The sequence below is a fragment of the Caretta caretta genome, chromosome 2 (assembly GCF_965140235.1).
Source record: "Caretta caretta isolate rCarCar2 chromosome 2, rCarCar1.hap1, whole genome shotgun sequence".
NCBI lineage: Eukaryota > Metazoa > Chordata > Testudines > Cheloniidae > Caretta > Caretta caretta.
Window position 1 is genome coordinate 178307413 of NC_134207.1, and position 27577 is coordinate 178334989.

A 27577-nucleotide genomic window follows, 5' to 3' on the forward strand; every position below is an offset into this window, starting at 1 on the left:
CTTAAATTTAAAGGAATTCTAAACAGAGGGAGAGAACGAGAGGCAGGAAGGAATGGTTAGGATGCTGGCCTGTGACTTAGGAGATCCAGGTTCAATTCTGTGTTCCATTACAGTCTTCTGGTGTGACCTCAGACAAGTCATGACTCCATGTGCCTCAGTTCCCCATCTGTAAAATGGGGATAATAGCACTGCCCTACCCCCGAGGTGTTGTGAAGATAAATACATTAAAGATTGCGAGGTGCTCAGATACTGTGGTAATGGAGGCCATATAAGTACCTCATACAAAGAGCAGTTACTGCTGTAACATGCTTTTTTGTGCTCCTCCAAGTGAAAAATGACTTTGTTTCGCTAAAACTTTGCAGTCATATTGGTCTGTACCTTTAGATCAGAGATGGGCCTAGGAGGGAGGAAGTGTTCATATCCACATTAGATTCAGTTTAAGGTTCGAGGCTACATCAGGGCTAAGGGTTAAGTTCTGCTTCAACGCTGATGACATCTCTTGACCAGTTCTCATTAGATCTTAGTCCTATCTAGTGGAAATCTCCAGAGGAACTGTTCTCACAGAGATTTGGATTCCCCTTTACCAGAACTGGGAAATATGCCCCTTATAATTTTGGATCTGACTTGCAGCCAGCGCTCCAGCAAGTGGGTTTGGATCTGGGGAACTGAAATAGGAGACCCCCCAAAATGTAATGGCTCCTAGATTGAAAGGTTCTGATTTTGGCTCAGCTGTATTTGAGATGGATTGGAAATTAACAAACAGAATTAAAAAAGGATTGTTTTTTTTTTGTTAGAAGACCAAATGCACAGTAACTTCCAAAGCAAATAGCTAACAGGCATTTTTAGTAGTGTATAAAAAATGTACTTAGCGTGCACGCATGGCAGCTGCACTGAGACAATAAAATGTAACAGCAGCTCCTTTGGAGCTATTTCTGTCTGTGTGTGTCAATAATCTGCATATTAAAGAGTCCCAGAGCCCTCTCTAACATGATGGACTGTGCACTAAGTAATGCCTAAGTAGCCCTTAACACAATACACAGTAGGAACTCTAGCAGCATTATGCTTTGCTGTGGAAAAGGCTCACAGAGTAAGGACCTGTCTCCAATGGACTTTTAGTGTATTAGCTGAACCATTTTAAAACTCAGTTCTTATGCAGTTTAGTCTCAATGAGGTTGCATATGATCTGACTGGCCAGCATGGACAGGGCTGAGTGCCTCATTTAAACCAATTTTATTAATTGTGTAAAAAGCATTTTAAAATAGTGAAATCATTAGAGAGTTAAAGATGCAAGGTGAACAGGCCTGAAACCATAGTGTGGACAAAGCATAAAAAGGGTAAGGGCAAAGTTTATAAAATAAAGTAAACAAAAACCTTTTTTTCCAGTGTTTCTAGCTGTTGTTTAAAGTACAGTTCTATTCTGAAAAGTGACTGTATAAAAACAGCACCTTTTTACTCCAGAGATCTTCTCCTTGCGTGTATTCACAGTCATAGTTGTGTGTGTCGTCAAAACTGCTCTTGTGGGACTTGGATCCAAGATGTTGAAATTCAAGTAAGAGCAACTGATCTTGTGAGTGTGTTTTTTTTTTTATTTTTTTTTTTAAACAAAACTTTCTGGAACAGCTTGCAAGACTTTGGCCCCATCATACTCAACCCTAATCTGGATCTTAACACTGCTTCTTCACCTGCCTCTAGCTGAAATACAGCTATATACTTTTTTCATCTTAAGAAATATTATGAACAAAAGTTTTAATATCCACCAATGCCTTTTCAAGTCTAGTTTAGAGTCATGAATCTATTTAATTATAAAGTGCACAATGGGATTGTAGTGGTTTTGATGGAGTTGTAAGCCTATTATGTCAGTTACTTCTACAAATTTGAGGGATTTCCAAACACCAGGAGACTGTACATTCTGTATTCTATACAGCGCAATAATTAGGCACGCAGGGCTTGTTCCTGCACTACTGAAGTTAGTGTGAATTCTTGCTCCCCAATAGATAAAGTTGTAGCTGGCTGTTTGAAATTTGCGCACACATTAGCTGACATTCATAGATTTTAAGGCCAGAAGGGACCATTAGAGTCTAGTCTGAGCTCCTCTATGACACAAGCTATTTAATTTTACCCAGTTGCCACTATGTGGAGTCCAATAACTTGGGTTTGGCTAAAGCATCTCTTTCAGGAGGGCATCCAAGTCTTGATCTGAAGACACCAAGAGATGGAGAATCCATTACTTCCTTTGGTCATTTGTCCCAATGGTTAATCTCCCTCACCGTTAAAATTTGTGCCTTATTTCTAATTTGAATTTCTTTGGCTTTAGCTCCCAAACATTAATTTGTGTTATGCTTTTATATATAGCTCTCTGTCTGCAGTACTGTATATTCATCTTCTAACCTTTCTAAAGCTGATGTGCAATGGCACTCAATATGATCACTAAGTACGGCAGGCCTGATACTCCTCTCACCCTGGTGTAAATCGGGAGTAGTTCTCCACTGTCTTTAATGGAGTTACACCAGTATACAACCAGAGTAGCTGAGAGAAGAATGAGGCCCAGTCTGTGCAAGTAGACATAGTTATGTCTAGCCATGTGTCAACAAAAGGCCTTATGAACAACAGAAAGAGCCACAAGTCACTGTAACTATGACAATGACAGTGGGACGAGGAGTTAAGGATGGAATTAACCCTGAATTTGTGGTCTGCCATTGGATCCTCAATATTGTTTAATATAACTTTTGTTCTTAATAAGACTAACGATAAAACATGGAGATGAGAGAAAGGACACCTTTCCTACCCTCTGCTTTGAAACTTTTTGGAAATAGTGGAAGCTAAAGCCTGCTGAACACTTATGTTATGACAACAGCATTCTTAATGTACACTAACGATCATTTTGGGATCATAATAACTTCAAATGGCAGCTGACTTTGTTGCTGCTTTCAGAAAATAGCCGATGGTGCGATTGATGGGCCAAACTGATCTCTGCTGTAATACCCATGAACCCAGTGGAGTTACACCAGAGAAGAATTTGTCCTGTTTCACCTGGGAGCTTACCATGTTTGTTTCAGGAGCAAAAGATAATATCTACCCTTCCGAAGGAAACAGTCTAGGAATTTCACTTGTTTTGTTTTTCTAGTTTCCCAAGTACAGGCTTTCGGTTCAAAGCAGCACGCACATGAAGGATTGATTCAAATTAGCGGACACTGAGCAGCATGTGCGCTCAGAACACGCAGTGTGCATTTTATTTTCCCCACAACGAGTGGATTGCTGCCTTCCAGAAGAGAGAAATTTACTATTCGTTGCTACACAGTAGAGATTTTTATTCATCAGGGACCATCATACCTGCAGTGGATTTGGAGGAGTGAGTGGAGATGAAAGGCCATGTCCTGGTGACTGGTTGGGTTTCTGAGGGGAGTTTGAGGACTGCTGGGCTGGCGGTTGTTGGGTCTGGCTCTGGGGCTGCGTTTGGTTCTGCTGTTGTGGCGGCGGCGGCGGCGGCTGCTGCTGTGGCGGCTGCGGTTGTTGGGCTTGTTGCGTCTGCTGAGCTTGTGGCTGCTGCTGGCTCGTTTGCTGCTGCTGCTGTTGCCCTTGTTGCTGCTGCTGTTGTTGATGATGCTGGAGCTGTTGAAGATGCTGAAGTTGCTGAAGCTGGGAATTCAGGGATGAGGTAGCTACAAATTAAAAAATTGAACCGCATTATACATGATACAGCTCGTGTACTCCAGAGCCACTTACTAGGTGAATTATATACCGGACCAAATCCTGGTCCTATTGAAGTATATGGCAAAACCCCCACAGAGTTCAGCCTGGCCAGGAATTGGCCCATTGTGAACAACACAGTGCAGGCTCCTGCAAGAGTCTAAGAAATATTTCACCCAGAAAACCAGCGTTCAGTTCTGCTAGTGCAGCTCTTTGGTGAACTCCTGGCTCCACTGAAGGCAAAGAGAGAGCCCGTGTGTAGGTCTGGGGCCTGATCTTGCCATCTTTGCTCAGACAAACCTATCAATGAAGTCAGTGGGAATTTTGCCTGAGTAAGGACTAGAGGACTGGGCTGATGGGATGCTGTTACACATACCATAGCTTGATTTGATGCCACTACATAGAGAAAGAGAGAGAATCAAGGTTATAAAATAAAGCACTCCCTGAAAAGATGATCAATGACACAACAAAGCTGTAATATCGACATAGGGTATTTATATGGTAGGTATCAGGAGATAAAATATCAGGTGTGATGTTTTTTGTGCAGCGCATAGGTAATAAAAATAGACAGTAAAATGCACTTGTGCCTCTGAGCTTTGGGTCCACCTTATCATTCAGTCTAAAAGCTGCAAAATGCTTGTGAATTACAGCCAGCCTGGTCTACACAGCTCTCATCCGCTGGTGGCAAAAATATCACTTTTTCACTCGTATGGTGCCCTCAACCAAAAGCATCCAAAAGTGCGGGCTCAGTTCACCCTGTTGGCACAAAGAACACATGGTATCTCCTAGTGCCAGCAGGGCCACCTTAGTCAAATGGGAATCCAGACACGGAGGAGGGCACACAGTGTTTGCATTGGGGACTTCCTATGAGGAGGGCAATATTAAATTGCAAGCAGGGCTTCATAGAAGCTGTGTCAGCAGCAGCTGCCCAGAAGATTCACTGAATCAGCACATGTCCCAAGAGTCCATTTACCTATGCTCATCCATCACTTTTGGAGCTGTACTGGCTGGCGGCAGGAGCCCAATGGATAGGAGGCTGTAAGTGTCATTCACTGCTACAGCCCACCTTCTAGAGGGTCTTGTTGCCATCAGGAAGCTCCATCCTGGGTTGTACCAGTGGAAGTCAAAGTAACCTTGGAGTGAATCAAGCCTATTATTTAGAAATATAATTTACATTTCATGGCAAGAAACATTGTTTACCAGGTTCAGTTGTAGATCTGTCAAATAAAGAAAGTTGATTCAGCTTTCTTTTCATGCTGATAGCCCTATTCCAGCTCTCTAGGTATGTATACACTACAAACGACACTGAGGTTTTGGAGAGATTTCTGAAGTCACTGTGTGGGTAAAGTGGCATAAAACAAAAGAAATGGGTGAGGAAGAGCAGGGAAGTATAAACCACATAGGATGCATGGTGGAGTGGGCAGCATATGGGAAGAGCCTTTAATCACCCCATTCCTATATTCCTAATTTATCTGCAATAATATACAGTTATTCTTCAATCAACAAAGAGAATCAAGTGGCTAACGTGTATTTACATGAACTACCGTCATCTATGTATGACTCACCTCAAAAGCAAACTGAAAAGGAAATTAAACTGCAGCTACATCAAGGGAAAGTGAGGACTTGGAAGAGAAGGAGTCACTCACCAACCTAAGTTGCAAGGAAAATGATTTCTGAGATAACAGCAAATTCAACACCTGTTCTGGATGTAAGATGTGAAAAAGCTTGAGTTGAAAAAACCCGACTATAGACTCTGGGTGCTATAAAGATATAAATATTTACTACTATTTACTTAGATGCCTAAGTCTGTTTAGGGTAACTGCTGAACACAGCAAGTGATGATGAACAAAACAAAGGACATGTGACTGGGAAGATGGTGCAAATATTAACAAGATGAGATGGGAGAATTGAAAGTGGAGAATGTGGAGAATAAGGAATGCTGCTGCCAAAATGTTCCTATTACTGGGCTGTTGGAGAGGAAAACAAGCAAGTATTTAATGGAAGCTAAAATGACAAAATAAAAATAGAGAGCTACCATCAAATTAAAGGGGCTTACAATACACCCGGCAAGACACATCAACCGGGAGCAGTAACTGTATGCTCCCACCACTTAGAAAACAGAACCATGAGCTAGATCAGTGGTTCTCAAAGGCAGTCTGCCACTTGTTCAGGGAAAGCCTCTGCTAGGCTGGACCGGTTTGTTTATCTGCCGCGTCCGCAGGTTTGGCCGATTGCAGCTCCCACTAGCCGCGGTTCGCTGCTCCAGGCCAATGGGGGCTGCGGGAAGCGGTGCAGGCCAAGGGATGCAAGGTTATTGTAGGGAGGGGGGTTGCGGTACGGCTACCCTTCTGCACTGCTGCTGGTGGGAGGCTGGCTTCAGAGCTGAGTGCCTGGCTAACAGCTGCCGTTCCCCAGCTCTGAAGGCAGCGCAGAAGTAAGGGTAGCAATACCAGGACCCCACTAAAATAGCCATGTGACCCCCCTGAAACTTCCTTTTGGGTCAGGACCCCCAATATGAGAAACACTGGTCTCCCCCATGAAATCTGTATAGTATAGGGTAAAAGCACACAAAAGACCAGATTTCACAGTCCGTGACGTGTTTCTCATGGCTGTGAATTTGGTAAGGCCCTATCTATAACCTATGATGTGTGTAGCCCATACAGAGGAATAAGGATGTAGTTTACATATCCTTACCCTATTGTGCAGGTGGACAGAGTGAGCCACAACCTTGCCTTGGAAGGCTAAACAAAGCCCCAAATATTGTGATTTTACTCTAGAAGAAATTTTTTAAAGTGTGTCTGGAAAGCAAAATAATGGTAAAACCACACTTTTTAGTAACACATTTGGGAACAAGGAAAGATGGAGATAGTATGATGCGGGGATTCATATGGTTCTGACCATATGAATGTGTAACAACAGAGTTGTCCTAAATTTGCTTTATGGTTGGAAAGTTTAAAGTGTGAAAAAGGTAACATTAAAAGAAATACAACAAGATGCATTGTTAAAGTTAAAAGTGGCATTACCTGGAGGTCTCAAATAGTCACTTGGGAGCACAGGCAGGGCAGGGCAGTGAAGAAAAGAAAGGCACAAAAAGAAATGAAAATATTCAACATAAAACAAATGAAGGGGAAGGTTCAGTACAGTGCTCAAATTACAAGGATATGTTTTTGCGACTGAGTAACGCAAAACAACTGGAATACTAATATTTTAATATTAATCTTTTTCCTCACAGAGCATATTATTTAATTTCAAAATGCTTCTTTTAATGAAATGTGACTTGTCGCCAGTGAGAGAAGTGCAACTGAAGTAACAGCACACGCTCTTGGGAAACAGATAATAGAACTGATGTTAAACTGTTTGCTTAAACCTAGGAGAGAAACACCTGAAGAGGTAAAATTTCTTTAAATCTATGAATCTTCTTGAAAGGAATGTGTCGCTTGTGACTAAAGCAGTGACTTCAAACCCTGCAAAGAAGTAATTTAATTTGATGGAATGGCTAGCCAAGCAGCTTATGTCTTCCTGTTTGCACCACTTCCATTAACAAGCTATGCATTAGGCCAGCTTCAGCACTGTACTGTTTCAAATTAAATCTTCATTAAAGCGTTTTCTTGATGGCATATTCTGAAAAACAGTACAATTTATTTTTCTATTTTACAAACATTTCTACCTTCATGTCCTCCCTTCTCCTTAACCCAAATAATAGAGACAAAGTCCATAAAACCAACCAAATCCCCCTCTTGTCTTACACCTTGTGACTTAGGGCCAGATTTTGATGCCATTCAACATGAATAAAGGTATCACACTGGAGAAGAATGTTTGGTGCTTACAGCGCTAGCCTGGGCTTAGGAGACCCAGATTCAATACCCTGTCCCACCACAGATTTCCTGTGTGACCTTGGGCAAGTCACTGAGTCTCTCTTGACTCAGTCCCCCACCTATAAAATGGGCGTAATAGCACTTCCCTGCCTCACAGGGGTATTGTGAGGATAAAGACATTAAAGATTCAGAGGCACTCAGATACTATGGTAATCGTAACCATATAAATACCTGTGACAGATACTCTATGATACTCCCATAGAATTTGACACTTTATTCGCCCTCGGGATGGGATGGGGTAGAAACAAGTGGAGACGGAGGAGGCAGGAGGCTCTTACTCTGTTTGTCTATTGGCAGTCTGAATGAATAGGGTTAATCAGGCAGGTGGAGCCTTGAGAAGATGAGTGCATCTGACTTTGACTTGAGGGTTTTTTTTTCAGGTCCACCTGAAACTGTCAAAGATTGAACGGATATTGGGGCTTCCCTGCAAAAGCTTTCCAGTCAGCAGCCTCTTGATTAGAAAACTCTTGATTCAGAACTGGTCAATATGCCTGTGTCATTCAACACTAGAATGGAAGCCCATTTGTCCTTGGTGGTGTGGGAGGTGGTCAGAGAGGGAGATAGCTTTCCAGATAAAGGGTTCAGGCATTGCCTGCCATCACACGAGCTATTCAGATAAATTCTTGCCTGTTTGGAAGAGCGCTGTACAAATCCTCTCTGAAATAACACTTAAGTTATAAATTATGTTTATATGAAGAGGTAAAAGTAGGGATTTGTTTTTTTTAATATGATGATGATAAACAACTTTTTCACTGACTAACAAACAGATGTGGAATTGGAGGAAGGACTCTTGGAAACAGACACTGCTCTTGTATCATCTGAAATCCCATCAGGCTCCAAGCTCTGAAGAAAGTGACAAATGTCAGACAGGTATACAAGTCATAAAAGCGAAGGAGCGTAGACAAACTACATGATTTAATTGAAAGCAATAAATACATGACAAACCCCACTGTTTATACTACATACGCAGTTTGTGAGACGCAGTGTGATGAGGAGTGAGCATGGGACTGGATGCCAGATCTAGCACCCACTTTGACAGCAGATTCATTGTGTGGCTTTGGGTAAGCCACTCAGGATACATCTACACTGCAAACCCTCCTACTCCTCTCCCCCATGGCAGAGAGTTTCAGAGTCTTGGTCAACTGACTTGGGCTCACAGTATAGGGCTAAAAATAGCAGTGTAGGTGTTCCCACTAGGGCTGGAGCCTGGGCTCTGAAATCCGGCAATAGAGGAGGGTCTCAGAGCCTGAGCTCCAGCCCAAGTGAGAACGTTTACATGGCTATTTTTAGCCTTGTAGTATGAGCCCTGCAACCCACGTCAGTTAACCTGGGTTCTGAGACTCACTGATGCGTTTTTGTTTGGTTTTGGGTTTTTTTGCAGTGTCGATATACACTCAGGGATGTCTACGCTGCACACTAAGCCGCTCTCTATTGACATGTAAAACATAACAGGTATTCACCTACCTCACAGGAAGCTTATGATGATTTTTGTGCTAATTATTGGCTAGAACTTTGGCAATAAGTGTGAAGTATTAATTTATTTCTTCAGAATTGTATATTTTATCTAAGATAAACAAAATCAAATCTCTGCAAAAAGCGTCCTGAAGAAGATCCCTTTTTTCTATCATTCAACAAAGAAACAGTAAAATGCATCATTTTAAGGGAGAGATAAGTTTAATGGGCTAACATTTTCCATATTGTATCTAAACTGTAAACAAGGAGGAGGAAAACCCATGGGAACTGGAATTCATCTCAAATTCTATTAATGAAAAATACGTATTGAATTGATGTTATGTATGAATCTAAGGAATCAGTTCCAGTCCTTTAGGAAAAGGAAGCTGGTAACATGTATTTATGCTTATAGACAAAAAGAAACAAGCTGGCTTTCTAACTTGAGTGTCTCCATTGTGAGCACAGTATGATCTTGTCATGCTACAGACTAGTTACGAATGTGTATGGTACTGTTGCAGACACTCTAGTGCAGAACTGGTGTGTGTGGCAATTATGATGGATTCTTATTTGTTGCAGGCCCCTGGTAAATCTCCTGGGGGGAGGGGGTCACACGTTTCAGTGATCACCACTTTATCTGAAAGGCTAACACAAAAACTCTATAAGATAGAAAAAATATTTAGGGACAGACTTGTACCTGCTCAGCACAGCTCAAAATAAGGGGTGCTGTGGAGTCAGGCTGTGCCGGGGTGAGCATCCATGCCTTGCTTTTCTGATCTGCCCAGTGCCCCCGCTACTACATCCCTTAATGGTTTCACTCTAGTGCAGAGGGAGGTCATGGGCTAGGCTTCTCCATGCCCCTCCCAGTTCCCTTTGCGCCAACATAATCTTCTTGGCCCTTATGTTGTTCGCATAAGGTGGGGAGTGGGGAAGGCCCTTTCATGCTTCTCCACCTCTCCCGTTCATCCACGTATCACCCATGTAGGAAACTGGCAGGTGACTTTAGCCATTAAAGATGATGCATTGGGTCCAATTCACCCCTGATATAACTATGCTGAAGGCAATGAATTTACACCAGGGATTCATTCTGCTCCATGAGTCTAACAGAGAGAAGGTCTGATTCACGGCTGTAGCAGGAAAAATTAAGGCAGTCATGGCACCTACTATACATGCTCCGGTCCCAGTTCTGCTTGGACTGACTTCAGTGGGAGCAAGAGTGGTGCCTCATTTGTCATGGTTAGAATGTTTCTGCAAAAGTCCAGGCAAAAAGAAGGTCTCTGAGTGTCAACAATAGCAAAAGAAAAATTTATAAATATTTTTTTCCTAGCAACTGAAAAAAAAAGTTAACAAAACCACAAAAGCTTAATTTTATTTATTTTCAGATCCAGACCCATATTTAACATCCCATTCACAATATAAATTCAGAATCCAAAGATCTCTCAAGCCTAATCCTAAAATCAAATTAGAGCTCTTGCAATTCAATTTGTATTCTGAATTTGTTCTTGTGGATGAACTCCACATATTATCTGATTAGAGCGAGCGAGAAAGAGAGAGAGAGAGAGAGAAGAGGAAAAAGGGATTGTGGGAGTTTGAAGGAATACTTTATTGTTACTTTTCCCTAAAGCCTCATATTTGCATAATTGCACAGATGTTATACAGTGCCTTGATGTGATGTACAATTGACTAAAATGTAATGCGATGTACAATGGACAAAAAGAGAAAATCATACATTATACCTTTTCCGGTATGACTGAGCACAGAACTCAGCTCTAGCTGCTTTTAGAGGCTAATGTCTTTTTCCACTTCTCCAATAATAGAGAATGGATTTACATTGCCTCAAACTAAAAAGTGTAACTAACTTAAGCATCTGGGTTTGTGTCTGAGTTGACATGTCCTGCTTTTTCCTGTTGTTTCTCTTTTAATGAGCTATATCTTCTTTGAAACAGATTTCTAAAGATTGAATGCACACACTGAATAGTCTAATGCAGGCCCGTGTTTACCCTCTTTCCTACTAGGGATAGTGAGGGGTGGGTTAGCCACCTACCCACTTTATTTTTTGCATATGCTTGGATTTTCCTTTTGAGGGGGAGGTGAGGGTTGTTCTATTTATGTTAGCATTGGTAAAAAAAAAAAATAAATAAGGAAAGGGTGGCACATAATGGCTCAAGAGATTAGTAATAGACTACTACTAATAGTAATAGACTTCTAAATCACCAGTTCAAATCCAGCCTGCGTCAATACAGGGAACAAAGTCATTTGATTCTGATGGTTTCAGGGTGCCCTACTTTATATAAAATGAATTGGGCATCACCTTGTATATATACTATTTACATCTGCAATAATGTCACTAAGTAGCTTCTACGTAATGCATTGACGGTCTCAAAAATACTAAGCGGCAACATCATAAAAAACACCACTATAGGTGTCACCAATTGACACCTTTATTTGCAGTTTCAGTCAAGAGACTAAGGATTGAAAGAGGAAGGAGACCAAGTCATCTGCTCATGCCTAAAGGAGAACCCTCAAGGTGAAGGCAGGGCAGAGGGGGAAAGCTTGCATTGCCAATGCTCTTGTTGTACCAACTCTGCAGATATGCAGAGGGCTTCACTTTCCACCATTGTCAAATTCAGGATCTTGCAGGAACACTAAATTCACTTTAAAGAATATAGGCAATAAAAAGGAAGTATTACGGAGAAAACCATCATAATTTATCAGGTGCCTGTGGTGTCTCAGGATTTTGATGTATAGTGGAACTTCCCTGAAAAATGACCACTGTATTAAATAAACCTGACATTTTCCCCTACCAAACTTTAAGATGTACAATAATACACTGGAATCATCAAAAAAGTTCTAGATGGGGAGGTGTGACTAGGCGGTAGGGAAAATGTATTTGGAATCGCTCCTGCTTTGAGATAATCTAGACGTTATTTTCTCCTGGTTTATGACAACATTTTGAGAGTAAAGTTCCTTGAGAGTATTGTAAAAATTGCATTAACCTATTTACAATGCCCAAAGGCAAGAACAAGCTGGAGGAATTAGACTTTAATAAGCCATTATATGGTTAAAAGGAATATATAGAGTTATAATGTTAATGCTAATGAAGTTTATTGTAAGGGAGATAAAACCAATCTCTAATTATGCCTTTGCCTACACCAGTGGCAGCATGTATAGGTACGTGCAGCTAGATGCCACAATGAAAAGCAGGCTATGTCCGCACTGCAGTGTGTAGCTACTTGCGTCAATGCAGGTCTCTGGCAGGAGGGATGCAGTGGGGAAAGGCTCCAGCACTGGGGAGACAAGGGGAAAATATACTGCTAAAAATAGCAGTCCAAACATGGGAGGCACTGTTTGGGCGCAGAGACAGCCATGTAGGGCACATACCCAAAGGTTCTGGCGGTGTCTGTATTCTACTCACCTACACTGTGACTCACCATCTATACTGCTATTTATACCTGTGCTAGGAGGGCATGTCATGTATGTACTCTACATGCTGCTGTAAGTGTAGACATAGCTTATTAGGGATTAGGTTGAGACCTTTGGGAGGGGCAGATTATTACACATCTGCCTACTGCAGGCTTTCTTGAACCTTCCTCTGAAACATCTGGAGCTGGTTACGGTCAGAAACAGGACACTGGACCATGGGTCTGATCCAATATAGCAATGCCTATGACCTTATGGGTAGTGTTTTTCTTTGCTGTCAAACTGCAAATAGCTCACACGTTGAACTCATTTATTTTGGAAAACAAGGGACTGAAATGAAAGAAATTAAATTTGAAAAAAAAACATTCTGCTGACCAGATGATGATGATGATGATGGCTCCCAATAGACTCCCTGACAATGAGTGGGCAGCACACACACACAAACCATGTACTGATTTTAATACTATCGCTTGTAGTTTATAATTTTTGCTACTTGTCTGTTTCCCATGTTATAATATTGATGTGGCTCTGAGGTCTAAATCCCCATGGCATTTATAAAGACTACAGGCCAGAATGTGCCTTGAAGGCACTAGCTTGTGGTGGATGCAGTACAGTGCCATACCATACTATGCTGTGGGAGCTTGGGAAGGATCGTGCAGAATCCAGTTTTGAGTTCCTGGAAATGCAGAGTTGGGTCCGTAGTCCCGTGGGTGCATGGCCATTTCCACTGGCAGGAGCAGTGGAAATAGAGTTGGTACAAGGGCCATAGCAAGAGGGACTCGTTGAGATGTCTGGAAATTCTAAAAGAGGATTTTGCATTCTTATGGACAGTATTCCTGCAGCTGGGAGTTCTGTACTTGTCTATGGCACAAGGGTCTCCTGACAAAGAAATATTTATCCAGGTGCACCCATAGTATTGCTTCTTTTGAACATCAGAAATTATTAGAAGTCTCTCCAAAGAAAGTCTTTGAAGTGAATCATGTTTCCTTAACTAAAGGTGAAGTTACCGTAAGTAAAACATACTATTTTGTACAATACAATGGAACACTAGATCAAAGTGTTTGGGGGTTTAAAAGGTTGGCCTTGAAGCTCAGCTAGTGGAAGAGTCCTGGGAATGACAAAGGAGGGTATCACTTCCCACCAGCCTTGACCAAGATATGTAGCAGAGGCTACTGTGCCTCAGAGATGATTTGGTATAATGAGATGCTTTTATCTAACAGACTTTCATTATATCGGTGTTCTCTGTCATTTCCTATTGTCAATATAGGAAGCTTCTGAAAGAAATACTTGAGTATGTGGATCTTTGTTTAAATGTGTGTGCTGTCACTGGTTTTCTTTCATTCTGTGTGTGTTAAGTAGCTTTCAGGGACGGGCTCTGATTAGGAGGTTGTACAATGGGGCCCTAGTCATGACCTTCAGGGCCTCCAAATGCTACTACAATAAAAATATATAATAATCATGTTTTAATATGGAGTGGCTAGATTCTAATATATTATATGCTCTGACACTCCTACAGAGACACTGGCAGTGTTGATTTTGTCTAGTCAAATAGCTAGGAGACATGAGACAACTCCATGTATGTATTCAGAACTCTTCAAGTTTGAAAAAACTGAGTATTGCATTCCAAGGTCCAAATTCCAAGTGGCTAGAGAAGTAGGCTTAACAATGATGAGTGCAAGTCACTGAATAAAGGAAGAAGGCAAGAACGTGTGTGTAACAAGAATCAGGGAAAACACTGGTCCAAAAGTGTTCCGTTCCTTATAGACAGTAAAGCATCAACAGCGAGTGGGAGGCACAGATGCAAAACTGACAGAGGCAGCTCCATTTCCCCTTTAGAGCTATGCAACTAAATTAGCCATTCAGGTCTTGGATTTGGGTCCAGACTCATCAACACAGAGCTGCGCTTTCCCCATTATAATATCTAACTTCCTTTGCATCTGCCCCCCACTTCCAATGTAAAGTAAAATTAAAAGCAATGCGGCAGGCTGGGCAAAAGAATAAAGTAAAACAAAAAGGAAATATGGTATTATTCTTCTTCTGTCCAGAAGAACATAGGGTCAAGTCCTGCAAGAAGCTGAGTGCCCTTAAATCCTACTGAAGTCAACAGGAGTTGAGGGCACTCTGCATCATTCAGGAGATGCTCAGCACATTGCACGATCAAACCTATTACACTGATGACAACTACACAATTAATTCAATTAAAAAATCAGAACAGGAATGAAGAACAGTCTCATGATCATTCAGTATTAATTATTATTTGTGCTACTACAGTCCTCAGATGAGATCAGGGTCACATTGTGCTAGGTGCTGTACATACACATAGTTGTATATAGTCCATACCTGCAGTGAATAACTTGTAATTTCGGCAGACAAGTCAGAGAAAGGAAGTATAACTTCCCTCTTTTACAGGTGGGGGATTAAGCACAGAGAGATTAAATAACTTGCAAAAGGTTACACAGGAAGTTTGTGAAAGAGCCAGAAAGTGAATCCAGATCTTGAGAGTCCCAGACTCATCGCGGGACCTGCCTGATTATATACTCACTCATTGCTGCCCCACAAAATGAGTCTGTCTGCCAGTTACTAACTTTATCTTGTTTTCTTCAGCTTTGTTCACTTGTTTGGTTCATTTCATTTACGATTCTATGTCAAATGAAAACAAGGCGAGCAAATGCAAGAAGCGTTTTGTTTAGGGGCTAGGTCCACCCCTGCCTCCTCAAAATATTACCAGCAACATTATCAGCTGATTTTGTTGTTTGCAGTAATTCCTTGGTAGGTGTAAGGGGCCCAATTATTTTTTCTCTCCTGTTTATTTTATTCATTTCTAAATAGATTAAAAACAAAGTCTAGCACTTGGTGCAACAGCAGTTCTGGACCCTGTTGCTGGCCACTCCTCTTCTTCTGTAAAAGGAACTATTGCTCATGACTTTATTTACAATAACGTGAGAGTGGATATAAAGCTAAGGGGTGGAAAACTGAATTCAAGCCTCTTTGGGCTCCTCCCCCCCCCAGCAAGATATTTGGGTACTCAGCACTCAGTACTCAGCAGAGCACTGTCATGCCTGGCTTCTACCTGACCCCTGGTTCCTCATTATCTTCCCTGCTTCACTTCTCAAACAATAGTGAATATTCTCTGCACCCCTAGATGCCTCTACCTACCTAACTTTGTTTGGCAAATATAGGGTATTATTCTTACTGCCAAAATAAGTGCTTCTGCTACTGAAATAAGTACAAATGAACACAGTAGTGGGAATTTTTGTTTTAACAGGAGGAATTTATTGTATCAGTGTCCAGTAGGGCAGCCATCAGTTAAGGTAGACACAACTGATATTACTGTAAACGTAATGGCTTAGTCCTTTTTTTGTTTGGATAGGATTTGTCTCTTTCTGCTTGTATATGGTCACCTTTGGGGTGGAAGTTAAAGATGCTGGCCTGATTCTACCTGGTCCTCACACAGCTGCCTAGTGGGTGAGTGGCCCACTGGTGGCAGGGTGTTGGGAGCAGTGACCCCTGGTGTGGCTTGCAGAAGGACAGACAGAGTTTCAGTCCCCCTGCAGCTGTCTGCTTGCTGGAGGTACAGGGTGCTCTTAAGGTGGCCAGAAAGAGGCAGCCTATGGTTCTGCCCCACTGCACCTGACTATGGGGCATGGAAAAGCAGTCTGCTCCCCACAAAGGAGTGTAGTATAAGGCATGGTCCCTCTTGTGCACTATGGAGTTAATGGATATGTTCTGCCTCCCAGTGCTCCCCCTAGGAGTGTTTTTGCATTGCCCCTCTCTGAGCTGTGCCCCACAGACACACTTTAGCCTTTTCAAAAAGTGTGGGACATAGCCCCTGTGTTTTGTCCAACCTTCCTTCTCTCAGTAAGATTAGAATGTGTGAATGCTGGGGAGCCCAGAATGGCTGCTGCATTTGTCTACATAGTCACTGCAATACCTAATTCATTGCTTTGTAAAGCCTGTCAGGATTAGAGCTGGACAAAGTTTTTTGGTTGAAACTTTTTTTTGTGAAAAATGCAGATTCAGTGACACTGATTTTACTGAATTGTCCTTTTAAAAACAAAAAATTCAACCCTCCCTGAAATGTTTGTTCCAAATAATACATTTTTGATTTTAAAATTTCCTTTAATTTTATTAAAAATGCAATGTATAAAAATACTTGAAATCCATATGAGACATATTAATTTTGTTGAAACAAAACATTGTGTTCAACCTAAAACAATTTTTTTCTTTTTGATTCACTGACAATTCTGGAAAAAAAACATTTTTCATTTGATCTGAAATTCCCCCCCCCCCCCAACTATTTGAAATTGCCAATAAACCGAAGAATCTATTTGTCTAGCTCTAATCAGGATTCCTCATGTATGAAAGGTGACATTTAACCCTGGGTGCTATTCTGTATCTTATTTGGCTTAGTTCCCTGGTATACGACAAAGAAGCTATGAGGAATTTGGATGAACTGAAAGACATTACATGCAGTTAAATCTTCCCTTTGCAGTTAATCTACAAGTTTCTCCCACAGCAACTGATTAAGCATTTATAAATAAAAAGGGCTACACAAACATTTAATAAAAGACATTTCAGTTAATAATCCATTCATTTTTGAAGGGCATTTTTGGAAGGGAAAAAAATTTGAACACAGATAGCAGGCTTGCAAATTGAATGAGAAACCATTCATTATTACTGTCCAGTGTACTAATTCAGGGGGTAAGCTTTTTGCTGTTTATATGTGCTGATTGGTACCTTATTATGCAAATCAATGGGACTACTTGTGGAATATAGCACCGCCCAATGTGAGGGAGGCAAAATCGAATGCTCCATGTAGCTCACAGGGAGCTAATCCCTAATGCACTCCTTTAGGCACTGTTGGCTTAATTTAATAGTTAGGATAATAGTTAATTAAGTGTTTAAACCCTACCAGCTGTATGTGTTTTGCCGATTACTCAAGCACTAGCTGCAGTCTGAAAACATTCTGCTCATTGCTGTGTCACTTGTGAGCAGCCTCTACCCCTCCCTCTTGAACAATCAGACAAATGGCCCAGGCATGCACACACACACACACAAATGCACACACACATATATCTATAAACCATGGGTTTATTAACAGCCATAGTGTGTACCTATAAACACATTACTGCTGCTAATAAATATTAAAATTTTGGTTTTGGTCTAACCTCAAAATGAATATTAAAAACCTATTCTGTGAATTCAATCCTTTTTACAGAAAAGTCCTATAGAATTTAATAGGCATGAAACCATTACAAATTGAATATTCTGTAGAAATTACTCTAAGAATTTATAAAATTGAAAAGAGAAATATAGCTGGTCTATAGTTTTTTTTAGCCATCCTACAGAGGATATTAGCAGGCACATAATCCTGTAGAATGTTTCAAAAATCCAAGAGAAAGGTTACAACTTTCTATCCAACTCTTTAGGATTTTTCCAAAAGAAAGGTTAAGATTTAACTTTAAATTGTAGAGAGTTCAGGAGATTTTGACAATTACTAGAATACTGGATGTGGTTGAAGAAGTTACTAACATTTTTTAGTTGGGTGTTGTTACTTAGGGGGAATTCTCTGTTCTGGAGTTTCCCCGTCTGTAAAAGTGGGAGTGATTACTTACCCTCATTAGGAAAGCCCTTTGAGAAGTATAGATGAAAAATGCAATATAAATGTTGGAGATTCATTATTATTATTATGCCATTTTAGAATGAAGATACTGTCTGTATCGAAATGGAGTGTTTTTAAATAAAAGGCCCCTGCTGCTACACAGTGCAAAAGAAAGGATTTTTATGAACAAATTTCAACTTGGATACAAGACACAATTTTACAACGTTTCTTGGTTTGCTTATATTAACTTTTAAAATTAAAAATCAAAGGTTTAAAGTGTATTTCAAACCATGTGAACTATGATAGGGATGCAGGAAGCAAAAGATACACCATGAGCACACGCAAACATCTGAAACCGCTACGTCAGATTTGTTTTGCCAACTTTTAACAAAATAGATGAAAACGGTTCTCTTTAGCTGCAATGCCAGGCATTTTGTTTTTACTCTGTTGATTTTAATAGCCTGTGCAGAAGCTTGGAAAGGAACATTTCTTCCTTTGTCAATTTTAAACTTTTCCGATTTGGCAACCCTGGGTTTTTTTCCACTGGTGTGTTTTCAGTGAAGCTGAACTTAATATGGCTCTCTTTGGTTTTGTATCCAAGCTTGCTCTCTGCTCTTGGTACAGAGCCAGGGCTCAATGCCCCAACTGTCCTCCTTTACTTCCCTTCCAGGAGCACCTTGTGAGCTGGAGTTTTCTAGGGAATATCCTGGGGGAGTGGCTCTTCAAGAAGGTCTCAGCTTTCTGGAAGAAGAAGAAGAGCCTCAGCAGCAAAAGCTATGGCTAGCACCACCACTAGCTGACCTGCCCTTCCTCCCGCATAGAGCCAAATCTTTGGGAGTACAAGGCTCCAGCAGTCTCTGTGACAGAATACACCACTGTACTCACACCCTACACACCATTGTAATAATCGTTGTATAAGATATGCCTTGTAAGGTATCATTTAAAAAGTCATAATTTCCAGGTCAGTATTGTCCTGATAAAATATATGTGGCAAAAACATATGCGAAGTTATAAGATTCCCCTATATGATGCGATTAACACATGTTCCAAACCCACAGCCCTGTCCAGGCAGAAGTTGGTAAACAGGTCTGTCCTAAACAAAGGAATGTGTGATTGCCTTAATTTGCATTGAAGCAGTAAACAGAGTCATCAAGCTGGAAGGGAAAACAAAGGAAGCTCAAACAGGTAAAAAAACCCACTAGGGAACATCCTTCCAAATAGACTCTTTGTCTCCTGATTCTCTGCTGGAAATGTTTTTCAAGAGGAGGACTGAAACTATAAAAAGGAGGGGCAAACACCCCAAGGCACCCCACTTTTTCTCCCTGCCATCACATTCTCTGCACCTGAGATGACAAAGAAAAACAGCTGTTGGACTCTGGAGAAGGGGTTCTGAAGAAGAGTTTGGTCAGTAATCTTGCTGGAAGCATGTGGTGAGAAACATTGCTTGTATCTAATATAGTCTGTTAAGTTAGGCAATAGAAAGCATTTTTTCTTTATTTTTTCTTCTAACCATTTCTGACTTTTATGGCTCTTTACTTGTACTCACTTAAAATCTCTCTCTTTGTTGTTAAAAAAATTGTTTTATTGTTTTATCTAATCCAGCGTATTTAAGTTAAGGGTCTGGGTAACTCCATTTAATGAAATACGCTGGTGTAATATCCCCTTAAAGGAATAAAGGTCTTAATATATCTGTCCAGGAGAGGCCTGAGCAGTAAAAGACATACACTTCAGGGGGAAGTCCAGGACTGGTAGTGTGTTGGAGTCACCCTGCAGTATAACCAAGGCTGGTGAGATCCAGCGTGCGACTGGCAGCTGCAGTTACACAAAGACATCTGGGAGTGACCTGCATGCTGGTGGCTGTTTGTGAGCAGTCCAGGATGGAGCCTACAGCAGCAAGGTATTGCAAGGCAGCCCAGGTCACAGGGCATGTGTGACACAGCCCGCCACTGGTCTGGATTGTACCCTGGTATGACACAGCTTCCCTCCACGATCAGCTGTACAAAAGAGTGGCTCCTTTATAATCTAGACAGCCGTGATGATGCCAATGGTTCTGGACTCTGTGAGAACACGAACAAGAGTATAACCGTGAATATGAGTTTGGTCAGATATTTGTGTTCACAAAACCTTGTTCATCTGACTGAGAACAATGCAGTGTCAAATATCACTGATCTGAATTCACTAGTTTTAGTCTCAGGATTTTGTCACTATTCACCCAGCACACTTAAGACCCACTTATATCAATGGGAGTTGCACCTGTAAAGTGCTTACAAGATCAGACCTATATTTTAAGCCGTTTAGGGGTTCTGAAACATTCATAGTGTGGAATTCATTTTAATGTAAAGCTTGTCCTATATGCACTTTCATGTCCTGCAGACCTCTTGACCCCCGATTCACAAGTGTGTAACATCCTACAGTTAATGGCAGCAATTGCTTACATGGAAGAGCATATTAGAAAAAGTATTTTATGCAGTTGCAGATGTTTTAATGAAGTTTAGCAGCTGGAAATAAAGTGGAGGAGGAAGGAACACATGGCCAGCCAGCCAGCTCTCTGCAGATAAACTAATAAGTCCATTCCATCACCAATTTTTATGATTCGACAAATGATCTTAATACTACACGTTGAAGGAAATGGTTTATACTGCCTGCTAGCCTGTTGCCAGAAGCTTTACTTGTTTAAAAAGTGCTACAGTGATTTTTAGATTGGGTCACATTGGCTATGCAAAATACATTCCAGATTATCAGTTATACTCTTACATGATTCAGGCCCTTCTTTGAACAAAAAACACTGCTTCCCATTCCACAAAATGGTGCTTAGTTTGATAGTGTGTGTATTGTAGGCAGACCTGCAGCTCTGCAAGCTGAAAGTCATCGGACTGAGATATCTCAGTTTATCCCCATCATCCTCACATGAGAGCATTCTGAAGGTACACTAGATGGGATAACAGGATAACTGTGTTCACTACCACTCAGATGATCTCATGCCTTCTGTCATTCTCTCTATGAATACACAACATATGACACAGAACAGTCCTCTAAACTGAAATTCAGAAGACTGCCCATGGCTTACATATTAAATTGAAACTTTACTCCCTCAGTGAAACAGTTTAATCAGAAAACATTTTCATAATTTGTAAACACTGCCAAATGTTTGATTTGCTAGTAAGTGATCAAGCCTTCTACCAGAAAATAAAATAAAAAATTCAAACTATCACACAAACAAAACTTTATAAATGAAACATGTTGTAGTGAGAAATACTGTTCTCACCCTATGCTGTAATTCTGTAATGCAGAAGGGCACAGTGCCCTGAAAAATCAGGTTTCAAAGCAACTTGTATCAAAAGGAGGCCACATCAGAAGCAGGAAGGGAGGATGGTACGACTTGTCGTTAAGGCACAAACTTAGAAATCAGGAGTTCTATTCCTGGACTTACTACAGACTTCATGTGTGCCCTTGGGCAAGTTAATTAGTCTCTCTCTCTCTCATTTGCCTCATCTGTAAAATGGGGAATAAAGAAAACTTACTTCCCTCCCTCATAGAAGTGTTCTGTGTGAGGATAAATTCATTAAAGGAAGTAAACTGCTTTGAGATCCTCTGATGGAATGTGGAAGTGCAAGGTAATATGTCCACGTAGGAACTATCACGTTATAAAGCCATCTTAGATACCATGCTAAATCATGGAAAGGTGGTTTAAAAGCCTGAATTTATTGTCTCACTCACTCATCTCATGTACAAGGTGTATATTTTTGGATAAAAATTTCTGGCTTCACTAAAACATGTTTCAAGGGAAGATTTCATTTTGTCTTACTCTAAAGTCTCTGTATGAGTTTAGAATGTTCATAGACACCAGGGAAATAAACAACTTCTTTTAAATCTCTAAGAATTAGAATGCTTTTAAAACGAACTCTCAACTTAGAAACTTTATACACACTTACATAACACCAGATTTTAAAAGACATCAAATGATGAAACTAAATCCAGATTTCCTGGAAGACTAGAACTGACAGCCAAGCACCTAGACTACAGACACCTTCTTCATAAACTGGAGCACACCAACAGAGCCAGCTAAACCACACTAGCTAATGACCACGACAATAAAAATCCATGAGAAAGTTTCACCAACTAGATATCAAAGGTAACAAAGTGTTTCCTCCAGCACAGAAAGCAAGGCCACAGAACAGAAAGATGACAAAAGAAAATGAAGAAAGGAAAACAGATTCAAGGGGAATAACTATGGGCCCCAAGTGGGCTTATTATATGAATAGACTGCAGGTAACTATATCCTTCCACTGCGGTGCTTCATAAATTCTGTCATCTTGTTAAGACTGTGAAGACCACTGACCTCACTTCCTCCATTAATAAGACTGCACTCAGAGACTTTTATTTTGTTTATGAAACTTGAACCACTGTATAAAGTCTCTTCTGTCTGCAATGAAGCTCATTACTTTTGAAATCACAAGAGTAAGGGAAAGTGCCCTCCATACCCTACTTACCAGCTACACAAAAATAATTAAAACAAAAAACTACTTTTAAGGCTCATTCATTCTGGTTTCTGAATATGCTACAACTAAAGATTTGTTGCTTTAGTTGTAATATGCTGGGAGAGGCCAAGAGGGCTGTGTGCTGCTCATATCTTAGCAAGGGATATTTTAGACAGCCCTAATAACTTCTCTTCCTAAAGAAATCAAAACTGTTATTTATAATTAACTATAGACAAAATTCAACCTTTGCACCACTAAGGGACACATATGGAGGGATAGGGGACAAAGAGGGGTCAACTGGAGTGTTCTTGGGACATTCTTTCTACACAGAGCAGAAAGACTCAAAAGGCCAAGCAGGCAGCATACTCCGCAGCACTCTTTACTGCTGCTCAGAAAAAGCAGCAGCATACATTCCATTCAACACTTGCTTCCGGACAGCAACATGTGAGTAGGAGGCTGAGGCCACACCCAATCCAATTGACCACATCCATCCGTGGCTGTGAAACCCTAGTAGGTGCCTACTTCAAGACAGCATGTGGGCTATGACCTGTCTTGTCCCTGGCCTCTGCAACCTCTTCCTCCCAACCTGAACAAGCACAAGACAAGGCAGAATTGTATCCTCACATAAAAAGGAAAAGATGCACTTAAACAGTATGTAATCCATGTTTTTTTTCCCTGTTGCTACAGTTCTGAGTGTTCTATGACCAAGCGCATACAAAGTATGTGTCTTTAAATTTCACAGTATGCAGCCCAGATAAATGTTCAGCCATTATCCTCTGACTATGAGACTGGAATCTTTACCTAAGTTGCAAGGACAGTCAATAAAAAAGAATCTTTCCTCTATAAAAGCTACAAAAACTCCCTGTGGTCACCTCTTGTAGCTGGTAAACTGCAATAATGTTGCTGTTGCTGACTAGCCTTAGTTTTAGTGTCTCAAAGCAAAAATGCTGCAAATACATATATATCCATCACCAGTGCCAGTGAGAACAAGGGGGCAAACTCTGCTCTGAGTTACAGACTGTAAGTATGGGGTAATGCCAATGAAATCAATGGATTTACCCTGGATTTATTCTGGTGTGTCCAAGATCCGAATGTAGCCTCTTATCTCTCAGTTCTAAGAGTTTTCTTTCTCACTGATTCACTTTTCACTTCACTTGAGTTACATATGTCTTAGGTATGTTCAGTGCTTGCTTTGCCACCTCTACTAGATAACAAAAAGCTCTGTTGTCTAGACTTAATGCCCTTTCCAATAATGACGGAATACAAACATATGATAGTGCACATCACAATGAAACCTGCAATAAAACAGTAAAAACAAAAAATCCCCCCCAAATCATAAAGGGGGGATCCCTAAAATTCCTTTTACTGGCTTTCTGCACAGTTGCTACATGGGCTCAGAGCCCGCAGTTACTGTGCTGCTGTTCTTATTAAGGAATGGAGAGTTCATATTTCACAACTACAATATTTTCTTTAAAGCATGACATAACACAGCAGCGAGAGACTGCTGTAAACTTCAGCCACCATCTGTTGTGCCCCCCTGCAGCCCAGAATCCCTCTTTCCAAAACAGAAGATGACCTTTGGTCTCTGCAGCCACATCCATAGACTTACGTAACAATGACAGCAGCTCCACCCACTTATTTGCATCAGACACATCACGTAGACAGTGGCTCTCAAACTTTTTACTGGTGACCCCCTTTCACACCGCAAGTCTCTGAGTGCAACCCCCCCTTATAAATTAAAAACACTTTTATATATGTAACACCATTATAAATGCTGGAGGCAAAGTGGGGTTTGGGGTGGAGGCCGACAGCTCGCAACCCCCCATGTAATAACCTTGCGACCCCCAGTTTGAGAACCCCTGACATAGAATATGGCACACTTGGAAAGAGGGTGTCAGGTTGCTGTTTATTTATGTCAGCCAATCCCCTCACCCCACACACAAGATATTTGCAAATTGAGGTTTTATTGCTGCCTTTCCTCCAACCCACCGCAACCCCAATATCTGCCTCTTTCTCTCTCCCTCTCTCTCTTTTTTCTCCCCAGGACAATCCTCTATTTTGTGTGCTCTGGTACACACCACACACATTTATCTTCTTGGACTATGCATTCAAAAAAAAAGTAGTAAAAGGGAATAGTAAAAATCCAGTCCAATGTGAGTGGCACAGCTATAATTCTTTATGAAGCAGCAGGTAAGATTGATTGTCAAGGGTCAAAAGGCTAGGTCAAACTCCGCTCATTCGTCAGCTGAATGTCATTTTTGTTTTCCCTGTCACCAGATAGCTTTAAAAAAAAATTGCAACTCCTTCCTCATTATCTGGGACTTGGCTCCTTTCCTGCCATCCAGTATTAATGAAACTGTGCTTCAAGCCTGGCCCACATCTTTGAGGTTCTTCTTCATGTACTTATTCCCTTTCTTAAGCACGACACAGCAAGGACAATTTTAAAGATCGTTTTCTCACACAGAGAAGTTGGAAAATTGCTGCTGCGGTGAGAAGGATTTGAAAACATGCATGCCGTATGAACGTCTGGATGAACAAAAATGTAATTATATCAAAGCAGGTCCAAAGCCCACACAGTGAGGTAATTGAATCATGGTTATATCTGTCCATCTCCTATGGAATCCTTAAAAAAAACCCACAATATTTTGAAGTCCTCTAAAGAAAGAATAACTTTTTGGTGTTGTTATAATTACAAGCTGTGCACCAGTGGAATAATGCTAATAGTGAAATCATCCATTGATTTACTGTAAGCTTGATTTATACAAGCCTGATTCAGATGAAAACTTAACCAATTATTTCCTTAAAGAGAACTAAATATCTAAATTAACAGAAGTTTAATTATATCCAAGTGAAAGGGAATGGAGATGTATTAGATGGACATTTGGGAATACATTTTCAAACCTACCTAAACAATAAAATAATGATGTATAGAAAATACCACTCTATGTGTGCAATTATATCTTTGTACACACAAATAAAGATAATAGTTTAGCACCTTTCACAAAAGGATCTCACAGCAACTTATAAGAAAAACTAGTTAAGCCTCAATACAGAACCAACTCCGCTTCTTCTAAAGTCAACTAGCAGGACTGTCACTGATTTCAGTGGGAGTAGGATCAGTAACTCTTTATCGTTAGGGAAGCAAGTATTATTCAACTCATTTTACCGACTGATAAACTGAGACAAAATGATTGAATTAACAGGTTACACAGTGTGTTAGTGGCAGAGCTGAAAATAGAACAATAGACAACACTGCTTTCCTACTTAGTGTACATAAAGTGTCTGCATGTGCACATGCATATTTTATAGGCACAAGTTAGGTACCCATGTTTGAAATTTTGGCCCTTAATACCTTCTTTCATAAGTTCAAAAAAATAATTAGAACTCTAAAGTTCTTCAAAGCTTGAAAGCAGGACTAATCCTTTCAGTTAAAATCTCTGCAGTGATGAAGACCTCATATATACATTACTGTATTTCACTATGGTTTTTGTGCTGTGGTCCTACTGGAATTATTCAAACTTTTTCCATGGCTTTGGGCTACATCTTTAAAGATATAGGGCAACTTTTTCTTAGTAGGGTGCCTATCGGTCCCTAAATCCATTGGAGGTATTATTATGAGGGGTAGGAAAAATATCTGACCAATTTCAAAGCCACAAACATTGATGTGTCAAAAATCTGCCTAAGACTTGAACTTTATTCAGTTTCTGGTCCATGTCAGGAAGACTTTGAAAATAATGAGCAACAAAATGACAGATAGAAAACAATGAAAAATACAGGTTAAAAAAAATTACAGACTGGACAGAGTGAAAAACAAATGCAGAAAGAATGTGAAAACTCAACTGAAAGAGGAGAGAGAACTCCAGTAAAACGAAATAAGTACATATACTGTGTAGATATCTAGATAACTTCACCCAGCTGAGAAAGCCTACGTTTTGCAAAGTGTTCTTTTGTTCCTAATACCTAGGACATACTTCTCTTTAGCTAGAAAAATGACCTTTAAAATATTTTTAATATTTTTAAACCAGGAGTTTAATTTATAAGGAACAATATTTCACACTAGTTTAAGCTACCTCTGTTAATTGACTTCAGTGGCACTAATTGTGGGGAAAATGATAGACAAATGAGAGTAATTGCCCACAGTAATAAGCTCAGCCACAAGCTCTTTGGTGGAATTAGGCTGCCGTTTCAGAGTGCACAAGAACATCATGCAAGAGTTTAGGGAAATGAATACAGCTGGTTGAAATTCCACCTGTCTCTCTACCCCCACCATTTTGTGTGTGTGTGTCAAAAATGCAGTTTTTGTTAACATTGAAACATTTTACAAAAGCAGTTTGAATTTGAGAAAGTCCTTGATGAAAATAATCCAAAACAAAACGAAACTTTCCTTTTGCTTTGACAAGAAATTTTCATTTTGTTTTTAATTTTTTATTACTGAAAAATGGAAATTTTCTGCAAAATTTTTTGAATGAAACTGTTTTGTTCAACATTTTTTGTGGAAATAAAACTGAATTTCAGCCAGCCCTAGCAATGAAAAATAATGCATCCAACTGAAACTGTGGGAGGGGATGAGGATGGGGGAATTAAAGCAGGCAATCCTGATTCATTAAAAAATATCACTCATGGCACTTGTGAGTTTCATGATTTTCAAGCCAAGCTGCAGAGCGGACATCCTGCTGTGTGTGTGCTGCAGCATGTCAGTATAAAACCTGAATTTGCTCGATATCACTAATCTGGGAAGTGGCATAGTGGGGTCTGGCCAAGTGCATAGATAAGAGCAAATGAAAACCAGAGTTGGGCACTGTCTGGGAGACACTCCTTTCAGGCAGTAAAATGACTGATTATATGTTCCCAGCTGGGTTTTGCATGGGGCCTTGTTCACTAAAATATTAATACATGCCATTTAGCTAAACAGTACAACAAATCCATGATACCGTGCCGAGAGCGGCTGCAACTGACACATTTCAAATTCATCACAGATTACTGCCAAACCAGGATGCTTTCTGCTGACAAACTACAGCCTTGTCTTGTGTCCACAGGTTTTAAGAAGTAAGCTGTTTTCAGTAACA

The 27577-nt window shown here is 40.5% G+C and overlaps 1 protein-coding gene across 2 annotated transcripts in view; it reads right to left on the reverse strand.

The window, feature by feature from the left end:
* Positions 1–27577, reverse strand: part of POU6F2 (POU class 6 homeobox 2) — a 377784-nt gene that overhangs the window by 115317 nt on the left and 234890 nt on the right. For both annotated transcript variants that reach the window (XM_075125609.1, XM_048839160.2), the window contains exon 5: positions 3331–3659. In XM_075125609.1, the coding sequence (XP_074981710.1) occupies positions 3331–3659 (329 nt within the window). The remainder of the gene's footprint in view (positions 1–3330; positions 3660–27577) is intronic.